Raw genomic sequence first — 25,847 nt, 5'->3', positions numbered from 1 at the left:
GTTTTTTTGTATAGGGATTCTTTCTTTGTTATCAAAATAAACTTTAAATATGAGATAGGTGCAAAAGTTTCCTAGTGAGCAGAAATGATTGAAAAGTTTGTGAAAATGTGTAATTTCTGAGACAAAACCAAATATTTAGTTTGATGTGATTCATACTTGTTTAAATTAGTAAACTGCTGTGTTTAGGGAAGCTGTTCCTTTAAATAGGAGTATAAATAAATAAATATTCTCCTATTTAAGGTTACTACTAGAGAAAAGTCTTAAACAAATTTGGATCATTCATCCTTCCATAGAAAGAGTTTTATTAAATGAAACTGTATATAACGGTGTAAAATAATGCTTAGCAAATGTTCTTAAACAGATGCACTACTGCTCTACTTATTTAGAATTTGCAGGTCCTTAGTTTTGTAGAAATGGCACAGTTAAAGCACTTGACATTTCTTCTCCAGCAAAATTAACTCCCCACTCACATACTTGCTTACAAAATTTACTCACCTCTCTGTTCACAGTAGTAAACTTACCACTACAGAAAAATTTTTGATTCAAACCATAGAGGGTTATTTAAATATGTATGCATAAATTTTTTTAATATGTCTCCAGTAGAAACACATGATGAATTTATTACACGTAAAAGCTCTAATTGCCACCTCTTCTTATAACTGGAATCACTTGGTAATTTGGAAATAAATACCCACATAAATTTAATTTTATAGGTACATATCCCTTCCTGTAAAAATATTTTTTATTCTGTACTAAAAATAGGCATAGACTTTTAATATTGGTAGTTTTTTTCTTTAATTGGGAAGGGATTGCGAGCTTTCTTTCAAATTTATATAACTGGAACTTTTTCCGTATCCGTGTGGCTCAAAACTGTCATTGCTTTATATATGAGGTAGGTTTGCCTATTTGCTATTGTCTGCAAACTTTAAAAGTGCATGAGTGACGTGGGTAAGAATCTATCCTTGTCCGATATTATGAGGCGGTGCGTCCATGTTTTAAATAAAGTCTTGAATAGTCATCCAACTCAGTAACTAGAGATGGCAAATGAGAGAGAAACCTGCACAGTGCCCTCCCGCCCTCCATGCAGCCCTGCTACATCACCCACCTGGACGGGAACAAAGCAAGTGAGGTCCAAGCAATCCCAGGGTTTTCCGTGTTAAAGCAAATAAATGGCTTAGCACCTCAGCCCCCCTTTTCAGTGTTTGCTTCTGTATTTAAATGTGCTTGAGGTTTTCAACATCACCAGAACATTGACTGTTAAGAGGCGGAAAACATGCAATTTATAGCAGATGGGTGCAGCCTTTTCTGGCTGCGCCGCTGAAATGGGATCAATCAACAGCACTTCATGCTCGATTTGTCTAACAGAAACCCACCTGGGGAAACCCCGCGGAATGCTGCCTATTAGGAAAACACCTTAACACATTTCTTTAAATAAAAACTCGCCAGTTGGCATTAATCTGGAAGAAAATGGTTTCTCCATTAACTCTCTCCCGCTTGCACAGGCTCCTGTCTTTTTGCCTCTTTTTGGACCAACGTCTCTTATTCTCTTGGCTGGTAAAAAAAATGACACAACCCCCTAGAAGCCTTCTAGGGCCCGCATCGTAGTGCTGAAACTCTGAAACTTTTTTCCTTCTTAGTTCTTGGTCTCATCAGCTTTCTGCAGACTTTATCTGGCAAAGATCTGATGCTTCTCGGTTCATTTGCTGCTTTCTCCATGCTGCCTTTGACATCTTTCTCTCCTTTGCTGAGGGTGTGGTGGGCCGCAAGGGAGTGTTAGCAGCCAGCGGAGCCCCTGCAACCTTCACTGCTCAACCAGCCAGTGCCCAGACAGCGGGAGGTTTCATGGGGGGATGAAATGAAAATCAGGTGCTTTGGAGGGTCCGCAGCCGCCACACATTAATCGCTTTTCTGTCTGCTTCTGGTAACTTTTCCAGGTGTAAAGTGGATATCTCAGCCCTCCCACTCAAGCAAGCCAATTGCTTGGAGCTGCCATTGGAAAGCTGCCTGGGGACCCTTCTGATGCTGGTCACCCTCACACCCTGTTCAGGGGTTTCGGTCTCAGATTTGTGTGTGTGCCCCTTGGCAGACCCCAGCGAGAGAAAGCAGATCGCCCAGCGCTTTGTGAGTGATCTGCCTTGCTACGCCCCCTCCCCACCCCACACCCACCTCCACCTTTAAGCTGAAACACAGTCTGGGAATTGAAAAACTGCATCCAAAGAGATCTTTGTCCAAAGTTCAATGGTATGTCTCGTAAAACAAGACATCAGACCTGGAGGTTAATGCGTTAGTGAAAAGGTGAAAGTAGATTTTAGAATTCGCCTTCCTATTTAAAAGCCAGAGAAAGTGTTTGGATATTTTACCATTCAGGATTTCTTTGGAGAAAATTGAAATCCTCAAGGGGGGCAAAAGGTTGTTTAGCATGTTTGTATATATGAATAGGTATTTTTATTTTATTTTGTTTGTCTTTTAATTTTATTTTATATTGGAGTATAGTCGATTTATTGAGTTGGCCAGGAAACGTTCTTTTGGGTTTTTCCATAGGATGTTAGGAAAAATTTGAATGAACTTTTTGGTCAAACTAATGCACTGTTGTGTTAGTTTTAGGTTTACAGCAAAATTATTCAATTAAACTTGTACATACATCCATTTTTTTTTTCAGATTCTTCTCCCATATAGGTTATTGCAGAATATTGAGTAAAGTCCCTGTGTTATACAGTAGGTCCTTGTTGACTATCTATTTTATATATAGTAGTGTCTGTATGTTAATCCCAAAGTCCTAATTTACCCCTCCCCCTAAGTTTCCTGTTTGGTAACCATAGATTTGTTTTAGAAATCTGTGAATCTGTTTCTGTTTTGTAAAAAAAATAATAATTTATATTATTTTTAAGAACTTTAGTATAAATTCACAAAAATTGCCTTTTATAAACCAAATAATAATATTTGCAATATCGTGCATACATTTCTAGACCCTCTTAAGATCAAGTGAGAAAGTACTTGTGTCTTATAAAGCAAAACAAAGCCCTCGAGAGGCATGGGAGACTTGTTCCACACTCCCCTGGATAAGAACTGTTTGTGAATTTTTGCCTAACTAGTTGCAATGTTCTTAAAAGTCCACTCAGCATTTTTAAATCAAATGGGTTTGTCCTCGTCACTATTTCTTGTGTTCTTGCTTTCTCCGTGTCTTTATTTGCATTCTGGTTTTATTCCATCTTCTTTGTAAATCAATACGTTTATTTTACTGCCACACACATGAAAGCCGCATTTTAAGAAAGTGGCATGGAAATGAAGCAAAGATGAATCCCCATTTAATGGGAGTATTATTCTCAGCGTAAACTTAAGTGTCTCCAGACTCCTTCACTGTGCGAGGTGTATTGATTAATTGAATAGTCCTTTATCTTCAGGAGTACAAAGTCTAGCCACGCATCTTATTGACAACACAAGATTCTGCATGCAAGGTTGACATACTTTAAAGAAGTTTTGACAAAATACACTTTTAATATTCTCTTTGATGACTTTACTTTAGCAAATGAAAATAAAGCAAAAGTCCCCCAAATTTCCCATGGACAAATCGCAAAATTTTCCAAATTCATGAGGAGTTTCATGTATTTATAAGGTGACATTAGGTAAGATCAAAATGACTGCTTTGCATAATGCCTCAAGATTTAGGGAGTGCTAATTTAAAAGAGGTTTGAAAAGGTAGAATCAAAATAAAAAGAGTAAGTGTTTTGTTTTGTTTTGTTTTTTTTGAGCTAGAGAGCTGGCCAGTGTTTAAGAGGGAAAGAATACTGCATTGCAAGATACAAGTTCCAGATCCCTGGATTTGTTTTTTAGGTTTTGAGAGTAGATCATCTTCAAAGGCGTTTCATCTCAAAATTATGAAAATATTTTATTTCAGATGTGTCCATCTTAAATACTAGTTGTTTGGTTTTTTTTTTTAAAGATTGAAAATACTATTTGAAGAAGCAACTTCTAAAAGTTATTAGGAATGGTGCACATTACGTTAGGCAAACCTTAACTGTTATTAAGCTTTTGTGATTCTGACCTGAAATGCCTAAATAATAAGGGCCTTACTACCCTTCCATAAATCTCTGGGATCAACTTATCACAGGTTTTTAGTTATCTAGTGATGATGGAAATATCGTATCCAAAGATTTGAAAGTACATCTTTTTCAGCAGATGTGTTTTGGAGGCAGGCAAAGAGCATTTATCTGCTTATCTCTTTCTTGCACAATTTCTAAATGATGTGGTGTGATAGACAATTATTTCTGTAAATGCTTAAGAATTATCAGTAGGTATAATAGAGTTTTGGCAGATGCCAAGTAAAAATTAAAGTAAATATGATTACAGAGAAATACTGGATGTGCAGTCTCTAATGAATAGGCTCTAACATGGACTAGAAAACTCATTCTATTTCCACCCCTACTCTTTCTGGTGGTAATATGTATCCAGGAAGGGTCCAAGTTTAGTTCTCTGACACCCATAAAGTTTATTCTAACTAAGTCAGAATAATGTTGCCTTTTGGGGTGATTTAAAAGTTTCATTATAGAGAAAGAAGAAGGAACAGAGAATCAATGTCATTTTACACCCGTTTTCCTGGTGGGATGTCTGTGCTATCACCAGGGGGCAATGTTAAAAGTAGATTGCATGTGCTTTGTAATTTGTTTATTTTGAAACTGAAGTTAATTAATTCTCAGTCAGTTTGAATCTGATTGTTGCAAATGCTGAAGTTCCCTGTTGACTGATACAAGGAGCTTTGAAACTTCTCCTAGCTTTGGATGAGAAAGGTGATGATAAATCTAGAAGGTACTTCCAGTAGGACTTGCTGGCATTAAACGATGTATCAGAAAACGGTGTTCATTGGCTCTCCTTTCCTCCCGCAGTGCTTACAGAACTCCCTGAAAGATATGAAGGACGTCGGCATTTTACAAGTGAAGGTTTTAAAGGCAGTAGATCTCTTAGCAGCAGATTTCTCAGGTATAAAATCTTTTTCATCTTTTTTTAATTTTTATTTATTTCCTGCCTTGAAATGATCCGATGGCAAAGCAAAATGTTTTACACAGTAGAAGCATGTACAGAGAAATCATACTCTTTCAGAGTCACAGAAGAAAAAAGTGCAAGCAGGTTCTCTCACTTTACATTTTTCACATTATCCTTTGCAAATAATTTTGCTGTGATTAGATAATGTGCTAGTCCCTTTGGCTTTCAAAGATATTTGTGAATGATCTGTGTCATGACTTCTTAACTGGTTAAATGTCTGATGACGTTTTTCAAGAGGACTTCAGAAGACAGACAGACTTCCGTCCTTTTCTCTTGTCGCACTGTGTATGTAGTGTTCTGTTCGTGGCAGAGTGTATGGTGTAGTGCATGGGTCCTCAGTCTGACTGGCTGGCTGGCTGGTTTCTGTAACAGTAACCAAAGTCTAGGCCATGGAATCACTTCGCCATTGATATTGTGTTATATGAAATTTGTCTTGGTGCTTCATGAGTTGGAACTTATAGACAGAGGCTGCAGCAGACCTGCTCTGTGATGCATTATGCTTGACTAAGAATAATCCAGACATTCCCGTGTCTGAGTAGGCAATGGCTCTCCCCTCCTTGCTGAATTAAACCCTTATACTAACAGTTTAAACACCTACATGACAGTTTACTTACCAAGTAAACTGATGAATATGAAGAATGTTCTACAACGTGGAGCTACCTATTAATGCAGTAGTGCATTTTTGTTGTTGGTATAATCTTAGGATGTGGTCTGCTCTCTGTACTTGTGTAACCTCAACTTCTGAGCCTGGGGTAGCTCAAACTCTGGAAAAGAGACTGTTAATTAGAAGCACTTTATATTACAAAAATTATAGAATATATGCTTAGAAAAGAGCTCTCCTCACTCTCCTTCAAAAAATGAGCCAATGGAAATCATTCTACAAGATGATCACAGTGTTAAGGAAATGCCCAGTGAGAATATTTAAAAAATGCTTTTTTGGCCAATATGAATGTAAAAGTTCTCAGTCTGTGGATGAAATACTCCAGTGAAGGCTTCTGATATTCATCAGTTTACTTACAAATGCTTATATAGGCTTAGATTGATTTAGAAATATTCCTTTCTTTTGAAACTTAGTTTATGAAAACACTTATTTCAGACGTTTCATGTGCCTTCATCAGAAGTTATTTTAGTTTTCATCCCTAAAACGCATGTAAAATTACTTACCAGTTTTCCAGAGCAAATTGTGTTTTACTTCCATTTCAGTGTTGCGATACAGCACTTTTTGAATCTGTGATTGTCGATGGCTTAGTAGACATCATCTCAAGGCCCAAGAACTCATATGGCTATAAGCAGTATTTTCAGAAAATCTTTTTGTAGTTTTATATTTTGTGATCACCAGGAACTAATTGCAGTGCATTAAAAGACTTGTGTATAGCTACATCCATATGTGGAAATACTCTTTTAAAACTTACCTTATTTTATGCTTCCTATCAGGTGACTTCCATAAACCATCCTCAAAACTAGGATTTATGGAGGTTGTTTCAGGCCAATGTGAATTCTCCAAAGAATATTTTCACTGTTAAAGTGAATAGGAGAGAAACTTGGAAGATGAAAGTTTTTGTAAAGATCAGTCTATAAGGCAAAACCCTCTTTTCAGAAGAATAATATTGGTAGAAAATGCTACCATTTGGTCATTTTCTTTATATTCAAGATATGCAGTAGATAGTTTTGGAGTGGATGAAGGTGAGTATTAGAAGATTCCGGTAACAAAAAGAAGTAGTTAGAAATCAAATAATGCTATGTTATTTGACTAAATGCCCTGGTGTTTTACTGTCTCTATATTACCTATGAGAAAATTATCACTCTCTGATTTGAAGCAGAGATCCTTCTCATTAGCTAAACATGCCTTTAGACCATATGGATCTTTATTGTTAGAATCAGATCTCACAGTCTAGATTCTTCTTAGGTTGGCTCACTTCATAGGTGAACAGACTCACTCAATCTGCTCCAAACCAAGGTGTATTGCTTTAGGGCAACAAAGTGGACCTCATCCAAAGAGTTCTAAAGCAACTTTTCTCTGTGAAAGAAGAAGTGAATTGTGGTTGCTGTGAGGAAGCAATAGGATATAATTAATACCTCCAAGATGTTAGCCATTATATCATACAGTGGCAACTTACCCTTTTTATTACTGTTGTTGTTATTACCAATTCACTTGATATACAGCAAAAAAAAAAAAAAAAAATGCCAGCTTCACTTGATCATGGATCAGAGGAAGTACGCATCGTTGCCAGTAACAGGAACATTTAAGAAATAAGTAACTATTTGTACCCAGCATTTTCCAGTCAGCCTTATTTAAAAATGAGTATTTCATTTTAGTTGCTCAGGGAACAGAGTATTCACGCCTGCAAATAAAAAAGAACTACATTTAAAAATAATTAGTTACTGCATGTCAATGTATGACAAAAAACATCACAATATGGTAAAGTAATTATCATTCAATTAACATAAATTAATTAATTTAAAAACTGCATTTACTCTGCATAGCTGGGGACCTTCTCAAAGAACAATGGTCGTCTCAAAATGGAACTTTCCAACCTTTTTGCTTTTTTTTAAATGACAGTTTGTGTTTGTTGTTGTTGTAATTGTTTCTTAGAAACAATACCAAATAACCATGATAACTGATGCTTCAAGTTTGTTTTACCTAAAATTCAGGGACTCTGATAAAACAGAAGTTCATGAGGGCAGATCTTGGCAGTGGTCCCTATGGAGGTGAAGGTTACAGTTTGCAGAGTGCAGGGACCTGTTGTTCTGGAGGAGAAACGAATGCATTTGCCAGCTCTGCAATCAGTGGGTTTGCCAATTTTAAAGATTTATCTTTGCAGGTAGCAATTAGAAAAAGAAAGTACTGGTCACTCATGCTGCTCTGATCAAAGTTAGGAGGATGTTCCTCACTAGTGGTTACTGATGTTTTGATAATGTGGCCATAAAAAGAAACTTTGGAGAAATTGAATTTTCATTACTTTCCTGGTATTTCAGAACATTGGAATAATGTATGTATATATATATATATATTGAGAGAGAGAGAGAGAGAGATACAATGTTAGTTGCTCAGTCCTGTCTGACTCTTTGCAACCCCATAGACTGTAGCCCACCAGGCTCCTCTGTCTGTGAGATTTCCCAGGCAACAATACTGGAGTGAGTTGCCATTTCCTCTTCCAGGGGATCTTCCTAACCCAGGGATCAAACCCAGGTCTCCTGCATTACAGTGCCTACATTGCAGATTCTTTACCTTCTGAGCCACTAGGGAAGCCCTTATATATATCATATATATATATATATATATAATATGTACACCATATATATAAGCAGGTGTGTGTGTGTGCTAAGTCGCTTCAGTTGTGTCTGACTCTTTGCAACCCTGTGGACTATAGTCCACCAGGCTCCTCTGTCCATGAAATTCTCTAGGCAAGAATACTGGAGTGGGTTGCCGTGCCCTTCTCTAGGGGATCTTCTTAATCCATGGATCAAACCTGCATTTTCTGCACTGCAGGCAGATTCTTTACCAGTGAGCCACCCAGGAAGCTCCATATATATATATATATATATACATGATATATTATTTATATATCATATATATACATATATATGTACATTCACTGAGGTGGATTTCTTTGCTATTATTAGTTTAACTTTTTATATAAAGATAAAAATTAGTGCAACCTTCCAAATTTTACAAGATATTAATAACCTCAGTCTACAAGTTACCAATGTTAAGATATTTACAAAAGATAAAGACTTCAGTGTTCTAAAGTATAAAAAAAATTTATAAATTTTTCAAACTAACTCAAATCTTTGATATACTGTTTTATTGTGTGATTGAACCTACTCAGTATTAATTTAAATTTATATATAACTTGGCATTTTGTATGTGTGTCTGATGTTTGTATATAAATGAGAAGACCTTTTATTTTAAAGAATCAGAAGTAATCTAACTTCCCTTGTAGCCCATCCCTCTAAAATTGGTGAAATATTTTAATGTTCTCTGTAGCCAATATGAGATATGGATAACCATGTGCAGTTATTCTAATACAAGAGCCTGTCAGATATTTTTATTAAAGCATTTGTCTCACAAACACCTTGCCCCAATGTAACCTAAAATTTTTAAGTAATAGGTTATCCAGTCTGATGTCAGCACTTCTGTAGTAAACAAGGCCATAGCCTTGATTCACAAAACAGATGATAAATTGTACTTTGAAACTCAAGGTGAGTATAGCTGTTTGTAATGCTTAATAAGACCAACATACTTCACTCAAAACTCAGCTGTTTTGAGAAGAAATTAATAAAAACCAAGCAAAAACAATGCGGTTTCTTTCATAGAGTATAAAAAGATAATCAAGTAGTTAACAGGTAAATAGGAAAATAGGGGACTGAAATATTTTCTGGCTAGAATTGTATTTCAGGGACTTTTCTGGTGATCCAGTGGTTAAGACTTCACCATAGCTGGTAAAATTCTTCATTCATTCTTTAAGTACATAATCCTTTCCCAAGAGACTGCAACTCATGCTTTGGATAAATCAGTGTTCAGTTCAACCATTCATTCATTGAAGATGAAGATCAGTCCCTGTTTGATTTGTCCTTTATTTTTATGGTATCTGCCTTTCACTTTAATTCCTGTATATTGTGGAAAAGATTGAGAGTGGGAGAAGGAGACAGCAAAGGATGACTTGGTTGGATGGCATCACCGACTCAATGGACATGAGTTTGAGCAAATTCCAGGAGACAGTGTAGGACTGGGAAGCCTGGCGTGCTGCAGTCCTTGGGATTGTAAAGAGTCAGACATGACTTAGTGAATGAACAATGGCAACATACTATGGTATAAAAGATGTATAGAAACAGGTGTGCAAATCTTGGTTCTACCACGTTCTAGCCATGGGTACACTTAAGCCTTTAGCTTCTCATGGGCATTTTAACAGTTAAGTTGGTGGTGGTAGTGGTAAAGAACCTGCCTGCCAATGCAGGAGACATAAGAGATGCAGGTTTGATCCCTGAGTCAGGAAGATCCCCTGGAGGAGGAAGTGGCAACCCATGTCCGTATTCTTGCCTGGAGAATCCCATGGATAGAGGATCCTGGAGGGTTATGGTCCATAGCAAAAGAGTTGGACTCAACTGAAGTGACTTAACACACAAGAAAAAACCTAAATGCACTTACCAAACACATTATTACACGCTCATTAAATGCTGTTCCCATTGTTTGTTAAATTTATTTTTCCAGAGTGTAGTTGACATGGGGAATTTCACAGGTTATTGTCTTCTTGATATTTTGTTCATGATTTTGCTGAGTTATAAATAATGTTGGAAATAACAATATTGCTAATCACTGGTTAATCATTGCTAATCACAATAGCTTTTTAGCACTTTTGGAAATCTATAGTTACCACTCTATGATTTTTTTGTTTGTTTCTGTTTTATTGACTGATAAGAGTAAAGAAAAAATATGCTTCACAGTGGAAAATTCTCATGCTGAAACCAGTTTAGTGCTTCTATTCACATTTTGTAATATGGATAATAGTTTTATTGATATAAAATATTTTTGTGGGCTCATCAATTTTTGTTGTACATAAAAGTGCTGTCTTGAGAAACTGTTGACCAAAATACTGCGGTTAGATACCATATTGTAGCATAGAAATATTCCAGCCGTATGCTATAATACTGACTTTTGAGTAGTTTTTATAAATTATAACAGTATGTTTTTTGTTGTTTTGGGGGTTTATTTTTCTGAAACATAAGGCTGCTTGTATCAGAAGAGAAATAGTCTTACAGTTATTGTTCACTGGGACTTTTAAATCACATGTCCCTTTTCTAGTTTGTTTTCATTGTCTGCTGTTTAAAGTTGTGTTCATAACAATAACTCCCCTCTTAAAGATGCTCCATTTTCAAAGGATGGACTATAATTGCAATTTCTAGGAAGCTCAGCAATAGTCATTTAATGCTCTTAATTCATGAGAACCTCATGGCTAGCTGAGCCCAAATCAAGACCAACTTTTAAAAAACACATCAAAAATGATACAAATCTTCCTTGGCAGGCCATCTGCTTTAAAACAGTCTGCCAAGGAACATGAACTCTATAGTCGATGTGTCTAGCTCCTATAGATGCAAGTCTATCGGAGATATAGCCATGTGTAACTTACTGGCACCTTGAGAGTGAATGAGTTCAGTTCATTTGTGGTGCTCTATGAATTAACGGCTTGTTCTACTGGTTGTGTTCTTAGTAAGATCTTTATTTATTCAGCCAATGTACCGCCTCTGTGTGTGAGCCTGTGGTGGGCCCTGCTGACACGGTGGGGAAGGTGTGGAGAAATTAATCACCGCTTTCACAAGGAGTGACTACTAACCCCCCAGTGGTATCTAATGACCGAGCTACTGTTGAGGTCAAGAATAGGCTGTCAGGGTTCATTAAAAGGACACTTGTCTGGTGTTCCTGCAGGTTGTAGCTGAGACATCAGGGATGAGGAGCAGTTAACACAGTAAAGATGAAGGAAAAGCGTTTTCAAGTGAGGGAACAGCACATTCCAAGCCTGCAGGGCTTTTCCAAGACATGCAAGAAGCGAGTGAGACTGGAGAACAGAGGACGGTGACCCTGAGGGGCAGGAAGGCTAATGTATTAGGTGGGACTGGATTATATAGGAACATGGGGTCCAGGGGAAGAAATTAGAGATCTTTCTAAGTAGGGGAGTGATACGATCTCATACAAACTTCAATACTAGAATACTAGTTTATTCTGGTGGCTGTGTAGAGTAAGAATTTTGGAGGTGCAAGAGTGAATCATGGGGGGGCGGTGTTAGGCAAATTCGGATGATACTGTTTCAGGGAGCTTGAGTGAGAATACTGGAGTGGGTTGTCTCTACCTCCTCCAGGGGATCTTCCCGACCCGCGGATCAAACCCTGGTCTCCCGCATTTCAGCAGATTCTCTACAGTCTGAGCCACTAGGGAAAGCCCCTCACAGGGAACAGAGTTAGAAGGAGACATTCTCATGTCACCAGTTCTTGCTCTGTTTGTGCTGGACGATTACAACATCAGAAACGTAGTTAAGCAACATCTCAGCAAAATTGTCTTCTTCCTTTGTGGACTTCATAGTCTGAAGCGAGACCTGTCTGTCCCCACTTTGGCTGGCCGTCCACCACTGTGAAGTGATCAGGCCCTTGTCTGCAGGACTCCACCGAGGCCATCAGTTGGATCAGAGATGCTTGCAACCCACTCGGGAAAGTAGGACATTCATGAAAGTTAGGTCCAGAATGAAGAGAGATCAGGATTTTCTCTTCTGTTAAAATCCCTCTCAGAGCCCAGCACAGTTTTTCCACATTTTAGGAAACCATAAGTTACTTGTTAAAGGAAGGAGCAGGCACATCATAGCATGTGGCATTATAACACCTAAACTATATGATCGTAGGAGGTTGAGAGGGGAGCTCCCTGGAGTTTAAGGTGGCAAAGAAAGTCCCTTGAAGATGCTACATCCTGATCTAGATCTTGGAGGTTAGCTGGTCTTTGATTTTTTTGGAGAGAAGTGGCACTTGGGAGAGCATTGCAGGGAGAAGCCATTCCACACGCAGAATAAGAGGCAAGGCTGAGCCCCGTACCTCTGTGCTACTCAGGGATGGAGCACAGATGTTCCAACCTTGATAAAGGGTGTAGGATCAGGGTCAGATCAGGATGGATGGTGTGGGTAAGTTGTGAGAGAACATAGATTTTTCAGGATGAGTGCTGAAATTGGCTCACATGATAGTAAGGGTTATCAACAAATGATTAGAGACAATAATGGAACTGAAGCGAGAGATTTTTGGAAATGAATTCTGGGGTGGCTGTTGCCCTTATCCACACCGCCAGCCTGGGCTGTAATGCGCCACAGTTAGTTTCAGAAATTAGCTTCTTATAGAAATTCTTTCTTCTAGCCCTGCCCCTTGTATTGACTGACAGTCTGTGGTGGTTCTTGGCTGCCAGATAAATAAAAAGAAATAAAATTTTTTAAAAAGTGCACTGGTCATGGCCTTCCAGGCTTCCAGACAATCTCTTCTTACATTTCCTGATCACCACTATTTAGCTGTGTGTGTGTGTGTGTGTGTGTGTATCCCTGTCTGTATTTGTGTATGCACGCTAAGTCGCTTCAGTCATGTCTGACTCTTTGCAACCCCATGGACCTCTGTCCATGGGATTCTCCAGGCAAGAATACTGGAGTGAGTTGCCATGCCCTCCTCCAGGGGATCTTCCTGACCCAGGGATCGAACCCAGGTCTCTTAACATCACCTGCATTGGCAGGTGGGTTCTGTATCTATCTCGATGTATGCATCCCTCTGTCTGTGTATATCTGTCCGTCTATCACTGTATCTATCTTTCTCTGTATCTATCTCTATCTGCTTAATAAATGTAATGTTCTGATCTCTCCCTGTCTCCTCAGCAAGGACCTACCTATTTCTGCTGACCAAGTCAGCCACCTCCTAAACTTTGCTCAGAATTCACCTGCCCTGTGAAATCTTTCTGGACTTTAGCCAGATAAATTAAATGTCTGTGAACTTTAGTTTCCTCATCTGCAAAAATGGCACAAACACTCTTTACCTCATAGAATGGGCGCGAGGATTAAAGGAGATCTGCATGAAGCATGGCTTCTTACCCAGAGTTGGGAGAGCCTGGCTCCCTCCAGCCAACACCTATCCCTGGGTGCCGAAGTCCCCAGCTGCCCCCTCCCACTGGGCCAGGACACTCCTCACAGGGGAGGGGGGACTTGCATACCTTGGTTGTGCCTGCATTGGGTCCTTTAAATGAAATTCAGTCTGAATAAAGAACAGAGATGTACAAATGTACAGTACAAGGGAGATAAGGACAACATGCAATCAGAGATCACAGAGAACGGCTCAGTCCGCTGGCAGAGGGTGTGCGGGAAGCTTTCACGAAAAGGTGACATTTGCTGAAAAGCTTGATCATTCTGAAAACTCCTTGAAGGTAATGACTTGGTGGTCCGTGTACTTCGGGGCCTGGTTCATTGCCAAGAGCAGAATGGGAGTTTAATAAATATTTGTCGGATGAATGATATGACCTCTCAAATACTTTCATTGCTTGTCAGTCAACTTCTGTAACTGATATAAAGGTAAAATTATTTAAACGCAAAACCTCCACTTGCTGTTGGAGGAATACAAATGGATTTTAACGTGCTTTTTGAAAATAGCAAAGGCTATTGAGAGCAAGGCGCTGAAACAGCACCATGAGTCTGAATCACCAGTGGTGTAGCCATGTCACGGTGACATGGCATATAGATGCAGGAGAGGCCATCTGGATGTTTGACCTGTAAAAACAGGGAGACCAAAGAACAAGAGGGCGGACTCAAGTGTACTATGTCCTTTTGCCTGGTACTGTTTGCTTGGTTCTCTTGGGAAACATTTGGATATTTCATTTGTCACAGGAGATCATTTTATCATGATCAGATAAAAATACTGTTTAAATTTTACTGAAAGTCCCCATCTGTGTGGAATCTTCTTTTTGCATTTTATCTACTTACCTGTTTATTTTTAATTTTTTTGGCCATGTCCTGTGGTACATGGGATCTTAGTTCCCTGACTGGGGATTGAACCCATACTCTCTCCATTGGAAGGCAGAGTTAACCACTGGGACACTAGGGAAGGTCTATCTGGAATCTTTGAAGGGCAAGAAATCAGTCCTAAAGTGTGCATGCACTACTCTATAGATGTTTTAATGTCTTTGCTTCTTCCTCCTCGTCTCTGCCTGTTTCTCCTGGAATATTAATAAATGCAGCATTTTAATGAGCTTTGATGGGATTATCTTCAGAGAGTCGGTGCAGTGTGGTCCTCGGAGACACACAACTGAAGCTCCCAGTTTCGGGAAGGAAGTCTGTTCCTCATTACCTGGGACAGCAGAGTGTGTGCTTGAGAGCAGGGTGGGCAGGGCTCAGCCCACCGGTGCAGGCCAGGCTCCTGATGCCCTGCTTGGGGGGAACCCCAGGGCTTTCAGTACAAGTGTCAGACGGTTTTCCCCAAGCCAGCGCTGACAGAATGTCACGTCAGTGTCTCCGGAGGAGCAGCCCTGACACCTCCCAACAGTCCCATGAATAAAGGTTAAGTAGCTGTTTCAGTTTGGGTTGTGGAGCTCAGCATAGTCTACCAGAGTGTTAAGCCAAGAACATGTGGGTCCTTTCAAGTTCACAGTTATTCAGGAGATGCCTTGACCTTCTTCATTGTCAAGTACCTCCCACCGAATGCCCACCCCGTACCCTGTGAGACACAGCCCCAGAGTAAGACCTGACTTTCTAAGAAAATTGAAGAATAGTTAATTTACCATGTTGTGTTTCAGCTGCATGGCAAAATGATTCAGTTAAACACACGCACACACACACACACACACACACACACACATACATATATTCCTTTTCAGATTCTTTTCCATTAGAGATTATTGCAAAGTATTAAGTATAGTTCCTATGCTGTACAGCAGGTCCTTGTTGGTTATCTAATTCATTAGTATGAATAGGCTTCCCAGATGACTCAGTGGTGGAGAATCCACATGCAATACAGGAGGCACAGGTTCAATCCCTTGGTCGGGAATAACTCCTGGAGGAGGAAATGGCAGTCCTGTCTAGTATTCTTGCTGGGAAAATCCCATGGAAAGAGGAGCCTGGTGGGCTACAGTCCATGGGGTCACAGAGAGTCTGATGCGACTGAGCACGCACCATACGTACCTACAAACAGTATGTATCTGTTAATCCCAAACTCCTAATTTATCTCCCCACTTCCATCCCCTTTAGTAACCATAAATTTGCTTTCTATATCCGTGAGTCTATTTCTGTTTGGCAAGTAAGTTCATGTGTATCTTTTTTTTTTTTAACCAACTTTACAACAGATACCAAAGGACCTTCTCTAGGTAGAAAAGGCCACAATGAGAAACAGGAAAATTATGAAATGTATCATTTTTTCAGATTCCACATATAAGTGATATCATATGGTATTTGTCCTCCTCCTCTATATGACTTTGCTTAATATGATAATCCTTAGGGCCATCATGTTGCTTCAAATGGCATTATCTCACTTTTTTATGTCTGAGTAAAAAACTTCTTAAGCAAGACTTTTTAAAAATGAAGATAGATTTGTGTGTGTTTGATTTGGGCTGCTCAACATCTGAAACCCCTTGTCGGATTGGGGTGCTTCTCTCGTATGTTTTGGAGAAGGGGTTCCGATTTGCTTTCATTCAGTGGGAAGCCAGTATGCTCTCCCTTCTGAGCCCTGGAATTTAGGAGATGGGGATTTGCTAGGCAGGGCAGTCCCTTTATATCTCCATCAAGTGAGGCAAAGGAGCAGGCTTGGAGAATACATATTAGAAGCAGCTGCATTTAGGGGGGCTCCCCTGGTGGCTCAGCAGTAAAGAATCCACTTGCAATGCAGGAAATGCGGGTTTAATCCCTGGGTCATGAAGATTCCCTGGAGAAGGAAATGGCTACCCATTCCAATATTCTTGCCTGGAGAATCCCATGGACAGAGGAGCCTGGTGGGCTATAGTCCATGGAGCTGCAAAGAGTCAGACGTGACTAAGCTACTAAACATTAACATTTAGGGCCTGGATCAGAAATCTCTGTGAGGCCAGTTTTCCTGGGAAGAGAGGTTGAGATTCTGTGCCTGAGTATCCCTCAGCCTTTGGTTTCCGGTAACTTCAGACCTGAATTTCTAGTCTGTGCACCGATCCTGAGTTGTTGTTTAGTCGCCAGTCTTGTCCGGCTCGTTGAGACCCCATGAGCGGCACACACAGGCTGCTCTGTCCTCCGCGCTCTCTCAGAGTTTGCTGAAGCTCATCTCCATTGAGTTGATGATGCCATCCAGCCACCTCATCCTCTGCTGCCTCCTTCTTCTGCCCTATCTTTCCCAGCATCTCGGTCTTTTCCCAGTGAGTCAGCGCTTCTCATCAGATGGCCAAAGTATTGGAGCTTCAGCCTCAATGTAAAGCCCTTCCAATGAATATTCAGGGTTGATTTCCTTTAGGATTGACTGATCCTGAGAGCTGTTTGCTATTATTTTGACAAATTCCTTTTCCGTTAAGTTTGGACAGGGATCCTTTCCACTGCTTGTAACTGACAACCCCAACACATTCATCTGTGTCCACGGCTCAATCCCTGTCTACTGGCCACTGAGATAATAGTCTTGGCTTAAAAGCTCTGGCCAGTCATATAAGTGTCCAGGCCACTAGTCAGCTGAATGGAATCTCCTGTTAATGCTGACTCTTAGCCAGGCAGCTGCTCTTCTTGTCTTCTGGTTTTGAAATATGTTCATGAGAGTTCCTGCACACGTGTCTCTCTAAGGACGCGCAGCACCTCGGAGCCCTTGGTTATTAAGAGCATTGGATGTAGCTTCACTGACCTGAATGATAAGCCAGTAGGTCACGTGGCCTGAGTAGTGTCTCTGTTAGGCCTTGGTCTGGATTCCTTGGCCATTTGTTGGAGGTACATCTGTCTTTATGCCCCCAATTTATTCAGTATACACTGCTTTAGAGAGCGCCTGTGTGTGCAGAGTCCGGCCATGTGTTCACGTCCTGTGGATGTCAGAGACCCTGACGGTTCTCTAGATCCCTCTGTCAAGCTGAACAAAAGGGGAGACTTTTTACATGGTAACTTTCTGGGTTCCCCTTAGGATTCTGTTTTTTCTAATGTTTTGTTTTGTTTAGTTTTTTCTTTTGGAAGCCATATGAGGTAGGATAGAAAAAGAAGTGAGATGGGAGAAGTAAAGGTTAAGCCTCGTTATTTTTTAAGATAAAAAATGTTGAATTTACCTTGTGAAATTAGACTTCTGCATGTCTCTGAACACCAAAAGTGTCCCATGTGTGTTCTCATCATTTACTGAATATCTAAGATCAGATGTGTGTGTGGCCACTCAATTCCAGAGCAGAGTTTTAACTGCTAAATAGCCATCGTGGTGGTGGTTTCATTGCTAAGTTGTGTCCGACTCTTGCTTCCCCATGGACTGTAGCCTGCCAGGCTCCTCTCTCCATGGGATGCTCCAGGCAAGAATGCTCGAGTGGGTTGCTATTTCCTCCTCCAGGGGATCTCCCTGACCCAGAGATTGGGAGATTGTTTATCGTTGAGCCACCAAAATAGCTATGATTACAGTTTTTCTCATTTCTCTCATCACCCTATAGAAGCATGTCAGTTATCATAGACTTGCAGTTGTAGACGAGTAATTATATTCCCCCAGAGAATTTAGAAAGGAAACAGAGATGCGCTTCTGTTTTCAAACAAAACACCAACTTGGGCCCTGTCACGCGCCACGTCGGCACCTGCTCTTGGGAATCCTGTGTTGCCGTTGCTCTCAAGGGGGTTGCATGTCAGTCCCAGCCCTGTAAGTTCCCTGACACCTGGCTTTCCCACACGGAGTTTACAGCGCTTGCTGAAAAGAGAGGCTCACCTTTGATCTTTCAGCAACCACAGGTTGTTTTTTTTTTTTTTAATTGGAGTATAGTTGATTTACAATGCCATATTAATTTCTGCTGCACAGAAAAGTGATGGTTATATATATAGTCATCTTTTTCATGCTGTTTCATACTCTTTATTTTTCATATTCTTTCCCATTATGGTTTATCACAGGATATTGAATATAGTTCTCTGTGCTCTACACGGGTACCTTGTTTATCCATCCTCTGTATAATACTTTGCATCTGCTACCCCCAAACTCCCACTTCATCCTTCTCTCATCTTCCCCCTTGGCAAACATGTGTCTGTTCTTTATTAGCACAATTGTATTACTATAATATGTGGAATCTTAAGAAGTGGTACAGATGAACTTATTTACAAAACAGAAACAGACTCACAGACTTAGAAAACAAAGTTAGAGTTGCCAAAGGGATTGAGGTGAGGGGAGGGATAAATTAGGTGTTTAGGATTAACATATATACACTGTTACATATAAAATAATCAAGAAGGACCTGCTGTGTAGCACAGGGAACTCAATATTCTATAATAACCTAAGTGAGAAAAGAATCTATACAAGAGTAGATATATGTATAGCTGAATTACTGTGATATATGGAAACTAATACAACATTATAAATCAACTCCAACATAAAATAAAATTTTTTTAATAATATTATTTTTGTTCAGTCACTCTGTTGTGTCTGACTCTTTGTAACCCTATGGACTGCAGCATGCCAGGCTTCCCTATCCATCACCAACTCCTGGAGCTTGCTTAAACTCATGTTCATCAAGTCAGTGATGCCATCCAACCATCTCATCCTCTGTCGTCCCCTTCTCCTCCTGCCTTCAGTCTTTCCCAGCATCAGGGTCTTTCCCAGTGAGCCACTGTTCACCTCACATGGCAAAAGTATTGTAGCTTTACTTCAGCATCAGTCCTTCCAATGAATATTCAGGGTTGGTTCCCTTTAGGATTGAAGAATAATTAAAAAAAAAAAAAAACCTGCATGATTTTTGTTCATTTTTGCCTCTGTCACTTTTGAGACTCATTTGCTTCTGACCATGGAGATTTCTTTGTCTCTGACCCTTGTCCATTTTCTCTTTGCAGGGAAGAGTGATCCCTTTTGCTTGTTGGAGTTAGGAAATGACCGACTTCAGACACATACCATTTACAAAAACCTCAACCCTGAGTGGAACAAAGTTTTTACATTGTAAGTACTTTAGCCCCTGGAATATCAAAGAGCAGCTTTAACTCAGAGACCAATTATCCCTGATATGTGTAGGGCAGTCTAGGGCTCTTGAGTGGAATTTTCTGTCCATTTTTATGGGCAAAGAAGGAATTTTATTGTTTTTCTCCTTCTGAAAACCTTTTATGCTTTCATTTTATAGAGTATAGTGTTAATAATAGAAGAGACCGTTTGGAACTGCAAGAGCGTGTTATAGGAGGCATTTGTAAAGTAGGTCTCTTAGTGACTCAATTAATCTGTGAGCAGAAGAAAGCTTCCATATATCGAGACTATTTCATTCCTGAGTTAAAGGAAATTGCAAATGTAGACGTGTCTTAAAATTCAAGGAGCTTATATTGTACAACAGTATTTTAAAATCGGAGGGCTTGCATTCTGCCAAAGCCTTTTGGAACATACAGATTATATGTGACTCCTTGAAGACTCCCCAAGGCCCCTTGTATTCCAGCTTGTCTGAATCACCTACTCTATAGTGATGCCCACTTTTTAGACTCGGGTGTTCAGGAAACTGGATATCTTCCTAGTTGCTTTAGATTTCAAGGCACCTGGCCATCAAAGGGAGGCTCAGGCATTGTTGAATCTAGGTGACATGGTGGCATACTGCCTCACAACACTGAGGAGCTTTATCTGTGCCTATAACTGAAATAATATAGTTTGTTGTGAATATGAGTTGGTAGCTCCCAAGTAGAACGTTTATGGGGACCTATGAGAAGAGGTTGACTGTGCTAACCAGGTTTGCAAGAGTCTCTTGTTTAGTCAACACTTTGCCAATGACCATGGCTCCATGTTTTTATTATACCTGACGTCTGGCTCTGGTCAACATTGAAAAATTTATAAATATGTAAGTATGCATGGCCTTCTAGTATTTTGTGCTTCTACAATAGGATGCTTTCAGGGGATCTTGGGAAATAGTGATTTTGACTACCTTTGTTTTTTTAAAGGGAATTCTTCATTCATTTAAAGTAAAAAAAATCTTATTTTTGCTCTTCTCATCTGGAAGTCACTTTGTCATCCTTGTTCTGTCCCCTGTTCTCTTTCTTTATCCTGTTTCTTTAACAGTCCTACCCCTGAGTACACATATACATGGAAATGTCATAGTAAAAAAGTTGACTTTTTTTTTTCCATATGGATGTCTGAATCTTCGCTGATGGAAGGTTTGGGAATACAGTCAGTTTGATTTAATTTTTGGAATTTAATTAAATGGTAGTTTTATACTCTGAGGACATACAGACTTAATTAGTGAAAACGTGTTTTCAGATCTTCATGGAACAGCCTTCACTTGTGTGTTTTTGTGTCTAATTCATGGTGTGTTTCTCGTTTCAGTCCCATTAAAGATATCCATGATGTTTTGGAAGTGACAGTGTTTGATGAAGATGGGGATAAGCCTCCTGATTTTCTTGGAAAAGTCGCCATTCCCTTGCTGTCTGTAAGTTACCTTCATTAATACACAATATGTGAATCATTTTGCAGTTGACAAGTTTCTGTGATCTAGAATCGCTTTGTCTTTGTCCGTCTGCAGAGGGGGAAAGCCCTCCCCAGCTGTGTGCTGTGCTGTGCTAAGTTGCTTTGGCCGTGTCTGGCTCTGTGCGTGCTATGGACTGTAGCCCGCCAGGCTCCTCTGTCCGTGGCATTCTCCAGGCAAGAATACTGGAGTAGGTTGCCATGCCCTCCTTCAGGGGATCTTTCTGAGCGAGGGATCGAACCTGCATCTCTTACCTCTCCCATGTTAGCAGGTGGGTTCTTTACCACCGGCACCACCTGGGAAGCACCCCCACCCCCCAGCCATAGCAGGAAGCAACTGTTTTATTCCTTATCCTTCTCCAGTACTTCCAGTAATTTGCAATGGAAAGTCACATAATTTCTCTCTGTATGTGTCAATTGCATATTGATTTAACCAACCAAGATATTTTGACCAGTCTCTCAATCCACCCTGGCTCTTTCCATCTTGAGATAGAAGTTTCACTTTGGTTTTCTGGGAACACACATCTATGGCTGATTTTCCATTGGTGAATGAAGAACATACACGTTTTTCTTTATTAACTTCTTCCTGCCCATTTCTTCAAAGATTACTTGCTGGTAATTGCACAGTTTTTCTCAATTCTACTAAAGACCATTTTCTCAAAAGTTGTTTGCCTTTGTGTGTGTGTGTTGAGTCGCTCAGTCGTGTCTGACTCTTTGAGACCCCATGGACTGTAGCCCACCAGGCTCCTCTGTCCGTGGAATTTTCCCAGCAAGAATACTGGAACAGGCTGCTATTTGCTCCTCCAGGGGATCTTCTCGACCCAGGGATCGATCTTGCATCTCCTGCAGTTCAGGCAGGCTCTTTACCACGGAGCCACTGGGTAGGGCTTTTTGGCAGTCTTATTTGTTTTCAGTCTTCAAAAATAGTTTGTGGAAGAAATAGAGAGCCGCTCTTGCAGAAAGAGAACTGTTATGATCGTCCCATTAAAAGGTAGGCTTCCTAGGTGACTCAGTGGTAAAGAATCTGCCTGCAATGCAGGAGACACAGATTCAATCCCTGGTTGGGAAGATCCCTTGGAGAAGGAAGTGGCAACCCACTCCAGTATTCTTACCTGGAGAATCCCATGGACAGAGGAGCCTGGTGGGCTACGTACGGTCCCTGGGGTCACAGAGAGTCGGATGTGACTGAGCAACTGAGCATATGTTGAAAGGTAAATGCGGGGACTTTCCTCGTGGTTCAGTGGCTAAGACTCTGCACTCGGTGCAGTGTTCCATCCCTGGTCACGGAGCCAGATCCCGCATTCCTCAAGTAAGAGTTCACACGCCACAACTAAAGACCCTGCATGCCACAGCTAAGACCTGGAGCAGCCAAATAAATAAATCAGTGAATATTAGAAAAAGCAAATTGTTATGTGTCAGAGTGAGCTAAAAGTAAAATGATAAAAATACTCTATAAAACTCAGAGGAGAAAGCACCAAATGATGTCTTTACATGGGCCAACATGGAAAGCTGGGATCTGAATTCACCTGTTAATTGGGCATTTATATACTCTTCTAGAGGAGGGAATTTCAGTTTTTCATCCAGTCATTCATACAGTGTATAGTAGAATTGTTATGACCTTTATCAGTCAAGAAGGATTTATTTTTTTCTTTCCAAAGATGTATTTCCCCACAGTTCTTAGCGCGTGTTAGAGCAGTCTGTAATTTATCCACGAGATTAGACCAGCTCACATGGTATTTACAGAGGGGAGAACGCTGTCTCAGTATCTCTTTTCGTTTTGATTGCTTGGTTAATTTCTCCCCGAATTCTCATATCCCTGACGTGACTTGAAGAGTGTGGCAGAGCAGCTGTTCCCTTGTAGATCCGCCTGCTGCCAAATGTTCTGAGCCGGCAGCCGCAGGCCATGCCAGCTCTCAGAGAGGACACTGTAATTTGGGACTCCCCTCCTTTTTTTTATTATGACTTTGTCAGTTATTCCTGGAAGACTTTATGTGATAAGAACATGGGGCACAATTTTTAAGGAGGTCTAAAAGTACAGGAAAACAGGGCTCTTTTTTAGAATTTAGTGTCCTTTTTCCCTCTAACATATTTTGGACATTTCTCCTCTTGTTTTAGTAAATCCTTAGTAGCATATTGGATCCCTTAAAGGGTGAACACTTATGCTCACGCTCAGCTATTCCAGTGCTGTCCGACTCTTCGCGACTCCATGGACACAGCCCCCCAGGCTCCTCTGTCCTGGAAATTTCCAGGCAGGAATACTGGAGTGGATTGCTATTTTCTTCTGCAGGGGATCTTCCTGAGCCAGGGATCAAACCTGCATCTCCTGGGTCTCCTGCACTGCAGACAAATTCTTTACCGTTGAGCCACCGGGGAAGCCTGGTTGAATACTACTTCGTATCTTTATTAAACTCCCTCTGTTTCATATATTAACATTTCGTGTATTCTGTCTTTCTAGAATACCAACAAGTTAACCCAGCTTTCTTTCCTCCTTCCCTTGTAATGTACAGTCACTGTATGCTGTGGAGTTAGAGCTAAGAAGTTACCTCTGGCTCAATCAGAGCTTACAGCCAAGACTACTGGAGTGGGTTGCCATTCAACTCACTTCAGATTCTCCAGGGGATCTTCTAGACTCAGGGATCGAACCTGTGTCTCCTGCATTGCAAGCAGACTCTCTACTGCTTGAACCATTGGGGAAGCCCTTCAGAAATCAGATTTAGGGTTTCTCAACCTTAGCACTTCTGACATTGCTGGATGTATCATTCTTGGCTGTGGGACTTTCCTATGTGTTGTAGGAAGTTGAGCAGCATCCCTGATCTCGATCCACTAGATATCAGTAGTACCCATCCACCCATCACTATTGTGATAACCAAATATGCCTTTGCAGACATTCCCAAATGTTCTGGGGCAGAATCACTACCAGTGGACTGGAGAACCATGGATGCAGATTAATAGAGTTTCCAAACTATAGCCTTCAAAATATAAGATAGAGTGATATGTGATAGAGTCATTCGTTTGATTTCAGTGAATGCAAGTCCCCAGTCCCCTTAAGTTTTTTCAGGTTGTTGATAAGCTACCCTGCAATGTAAGTATGCATTTGTTTGATAAATATCTATCAAGTGTTCAGTGTGTGCCAAGAACTGTTGTAGGTTGTAGTATGCTAACAATGACCACAGTGAAGCTATCTCCTCTTTTGGAACTTCCCTTTGGATTATAAGAGGCAATATACAAACCAGAACCACATCAACAAAAGCACTAGATAGTAGATTAGGGGCTACCCTGGTGGCCCAGACAGTAAAGAATCTGCCTGCAGTGCAGGAGACCTAGGTTTGATCCCAGGGTCAGGAAGATCCCCTGGAAATGGGCATGGCTACCCACTCCAGTATTCTTGCCTGGAGAATCCCATGGTCAGAGGAGCCTGGCGGGCTACAGTGCATGTGGTTGCAAAGAGTCAGACACCACTGTGCAACTAACACTCTCATGCACTTTGATGGTGAAAAGTGCTATGCAGAAAATTAAGCGGAGAATTAAGCAGGCAGAGGGGCCTTGTAGAGGATGTGTGGGGGGAAGGGATGCAGTTCTCTGTGATCTGGGCAGGGAGGGCCTCACCGGACGGGGAACGTTTGAGAGAGAGCTTCAGTAGGTGAGAAATGGGATGTGTGGGGAGATTTCAGGCAGGAAATCTTCAAGTTCAAAGGCTCCAGGCCAGGTGTTGATGGTCAGATTCCAAAAATAGCAGAGTGGACAGTGTGGATGGAATGGAGTAGGGAGCAGCAGATGTGGGATAAGAAAGGACAGGGGATAGAGTGGCATGGGAGAGTACTTGTGAGACCCTGAAGCCTGAGAGGTAGAAGGACTGTGGCTCTTCTTTACTGGTGACTAAACCACTGGGAGGTTTCCAACTGCAGAGTGCTTCATTTGGTTTATACTGCTTGTTTCTATACACATGTGGCATATGGAGAAAAATGCCCAGATCTGAAAGGTCTCCATTGTGTCAAGGCAGACTGGCCTGAGCCACTTTTCGCCTTAGGCACTTCAGGGGCCCAGAGATGTTGAGCTGAATAAGACATTTCAGCCCCCATTGTTCAGTGTGGCTGTTTCAGTTCAGAAGTATTTCCAGTGCTTTGGCCAATAGGTTGGAAAGTGATCATATCTTACACAGGATCTGTGTGGCTCTTCCTGATACACCTGCAACATACCTTCTCCAAATGAATTGATCCCCTACCTAAAGAGAAAGTATAAATGCAGTAGAAAACAAGGCCATAAGCCTCAGTATCTGTAATCACATTTTGTTTATTTCATTGCTCTTTTGATTTTTTAATTTATATTATTTGTATTTACAGTATTTATAGTTTTCATTGCTTATAATTATTTTCAAAGAATTCTAACTTGTGATTTAGAGGGTGTGTTTCAAAATATATTTATTTAGCTCTAGTTTTTTTTAATTTAATGTCTGTGAGCAATGCTTACCTAGAAAGCACTGTGCACTTCCCATATGGCACATCACTAATTCTGTGACAATCTAACAAGGCATGCTTTATTATTATGACCATTTACAAATGAGAAAACTGAGGCAAGGAAAGACTCCTGTAGCTGGAAAGTAGTAAGGCTAGGTTTGAATTAAGAAATCTCATCTAAGAGCCATCCTAAGAGGATGTTGTGCTGCTATAATGAGTAGCTACTAAGTAAATATTGAGCCAAAAGCAATAACTGATATCTGT

General features: G+C 40.5%; 1 protein-coding gene across 3 annotated transcripts in view; it reads left to right on the top strand.

Annotated features, from left to right (window-relative positions):
• MCTP2 (multiple C2 and transmembrane domain containing 2) overlaps positions 1–25,847 on the top strand; it is a 260,480-nt gene that overhangs the window by 133,850 nt on the left and 100,783 nt on the right. For all 3 annotated transcript variants that reach the window (XM_070478182.1, XM_070478183.1, XM_070478184.1), the window contains 4 exons: positions 1,935–2,121; positions 4,881–4,974; positions 19,533–19,635; positions 20,992–21,094. In XM_070478182.1, the coding sequence (XP_070334283.1) occupies positions 1,935–2,121; positions 4,881–4,974; positions 19,533–19,635; positions 20,992–21,094 (487 nt within the window). The remainder of the gene's footprint in view (positions 1–1,934; positions 2,122–4,880; positions 4,975–19,532; positions 19,636–20,991; positions 21,095–25,847) is intronic.

This window comes from Odocoileus virginianus, chromosome 16 (genome assembly GCF_023699985.2).
Source record: "Odocoileus virginianus isolate 20LAN1187 ecotype Illinois chromosome 16, Ovbor_1.2, whole genome shotgun sequence".
Classification (NCBI taxonomy): Eukaryota; Metazoa; Chordata; class Mammalia; order Artiodactyla; family Cervidae; genus Odocoileus; species Odocoileus virginianus.
This window is presented reverse-complemented; position numbering and strand designations above follow the sequence as displayed.